This window comes from Theobroma umbraticum, unplaced genomic scaffold (assembly GCF_002168275.2).
Source record: "Theobroma umbraticum cultivar Fairchild unplaced genomic scaffold, ASM216827v3 scaffold_67.0, whole genome shotgun sequence".
NCBI lineage: Eukaryota > Viridiplantae > Streptophyta > Magnoliopsida > Malvales > Malvaceae > Theobroma > Theobroma umbraticum.
In genome coordinates this window covers 140,346-142,108 of record NW_018397262.1, presented here as the reverse complement: position 1 = coordinate 142,108, position 1,763 = coordinate 140,346, and the positions used below count along the sequence as shown (strand labels likewise).

The window sequence follows — 1,763 nt, the reverse complement described above, 5'->3', positions numbered from 1 at the left end:
CAACGAACCAGTAGAAAGCAGAAAGAAAACAATGAATTAAACTAATTCAAGCCACACGGATTACCCCAAGGTTCTTTTCTGAGACAAAGTCCAGCAGTTCAAATTGGGTATAAATTCAAGATCTAAATATGTGAGTAGCCCAATCTTAAAATAATCATCATAATTCGTCATAATTGTATTTCTGAAGAAAGAAGCCAAGAGGTAAACGGGAACTCACCTCCTCCATTACTAACTTCACAGACTCACTTATGACATTCATCAATCTATCATCATCTACGCCACAATCACGGATCTCCTGGACAGAGAGGTCACCAACATCAGTTAGCACCCGAGGATCCTTTAGCTCCTTCCCTGCAGGTCCAAGGAAAGGATTGACAACACTATTAAGAACTCAGAGCAAGAAACCCTTTTAATTTAGATTCCAAATGTCAGCCAAATCCATTACAATGATTATCAGAGCAGTTGAAACTGTTAGTCAGAAACAAAGCATATACATTCAGGTCTAACTGATATGATGACATCTAACTCATCGAGATGGGATATCAATATCTGTTCTGAGAATAAAAAAAGTGTGTATAAGCAAAATCTTATGAAAGGCAATTAAGAAGCTACCTTCTTCAGTGGTTGAGTTCGTGCTGCCACACCACATTGCCTCCCTAATTCGAGGAGGAGCAAACGCTGGTCCTTGAAGAAACGATGAGTTATGTCCTAAAGGAACTCCAAGCAGAGAAGTGGATGCTAAAGAACCTCCTAAAGCACGCACAAGCTCACCCTAGGGAATACCATTATCAACCTTCAGATTACTGAGTTAACAATCTTCAAAACTTGATGCTCAAAATCATGTCAAAACAAGCAATTAAAGAATTGAATGATGAAATGGAAATGTGTAACAAAAAAAAAAACCTTGAGCTTTGCCTTCTCGCGAATAAGGGTGAGAGAAGCATCTATCACACGACTCTGGCCCTTTTCGATCAAATCAGAAGGTATATTTGCAGCACTCAGTTTCTGCAAATAATGAATTCCTCTCCTCCGCCCTATGGCAGACATGTTCGCAATGAAAGGCGAAGAATAGGAGGTTTTCTTAAAATAGAAAAAAAAAGAAAAGAAAGAAAACAAGCAAAGATTACTTCTCCTTTCAAAAGTTTATAATAATAAGCAAAAGTCGTGGCATTTGTACGTTGAAAAGGAAGATCAGAGGCGGGAGAGAGAGTGAGTGAGTCGAAAGAAATACTCATAATTCAGTTATATAGAGTTTTTTAAAATCCTCGAAAGAAAGATAAGATAAGATAAGATATGATAAGATAAAATATAAATTGAGTTATAAAATTCCAATCAACTTGAGTTTTTTGGATCATTGGAAAGCTAAGAGAAAAGATTATAATTTTTATATTTATCACTTTATCCAGTTCTTAGAAGTAGTTCGACTGCAGTAGCTTTGCATTAGGCAATTTGACCAGTCAAGAATACATGTTCCCTACACAAGTAAGAAATTTTGGCATTGGTAGAGAACTTTTTGGTTCACAAAAAGGGTTGGAGGTAGAGAACTTGAAAAAACAAAGCTTTCTACAAAAAAAAAAAAGAAAGAAGAGAAATCAAAGAAGATTAGATCCAAAAAGCCATAGCAACTTATTTCTCATACTAGTTCTCTTTCTCTCTACCTTTTGTTGTAAACATGATTTATTTTTCGAGAATGTTGAACTTTACTGTAAAGATGATGAGCTAAATTTCTTTTTCCCATGCTAATATGTAGTCTGGATAGTTGG

The 1,763-nt window shown here is 35.9% G+C and overlaps 1 protein-coding gene across 1 annotated transcript in view; it reads right to left on the bottom strand.

Annotated features, from left to right (window-relative positions):
- LOC110419176 (arginase 1, mitochondrial-like) overlaps positions 1–1,219 on the bottom strand; it is a 2,838-nt gene extending 1,619 nt beyond the window's left edge. The window contains exons 1-3 of the mRNA XM_021432103.2: positions 904–1,219; positions 613–772; positions 218–351 (exon numbers count right to left, since the gene is read on the bottom strand). Coding sequence (XP_021287778.1) covers positions 218–351; positions 613–772; positions 904–1,047 — 438 coding nt within the window. The 5' untranslated portion in view covers positions 1,048–1,219. The remainder of the gene's footprint in view (positions 1–217; positions 352–612; positions 773–903) is intronic.
- Positions 1,220–1,763: the final 544 nt, after the last annotated feature.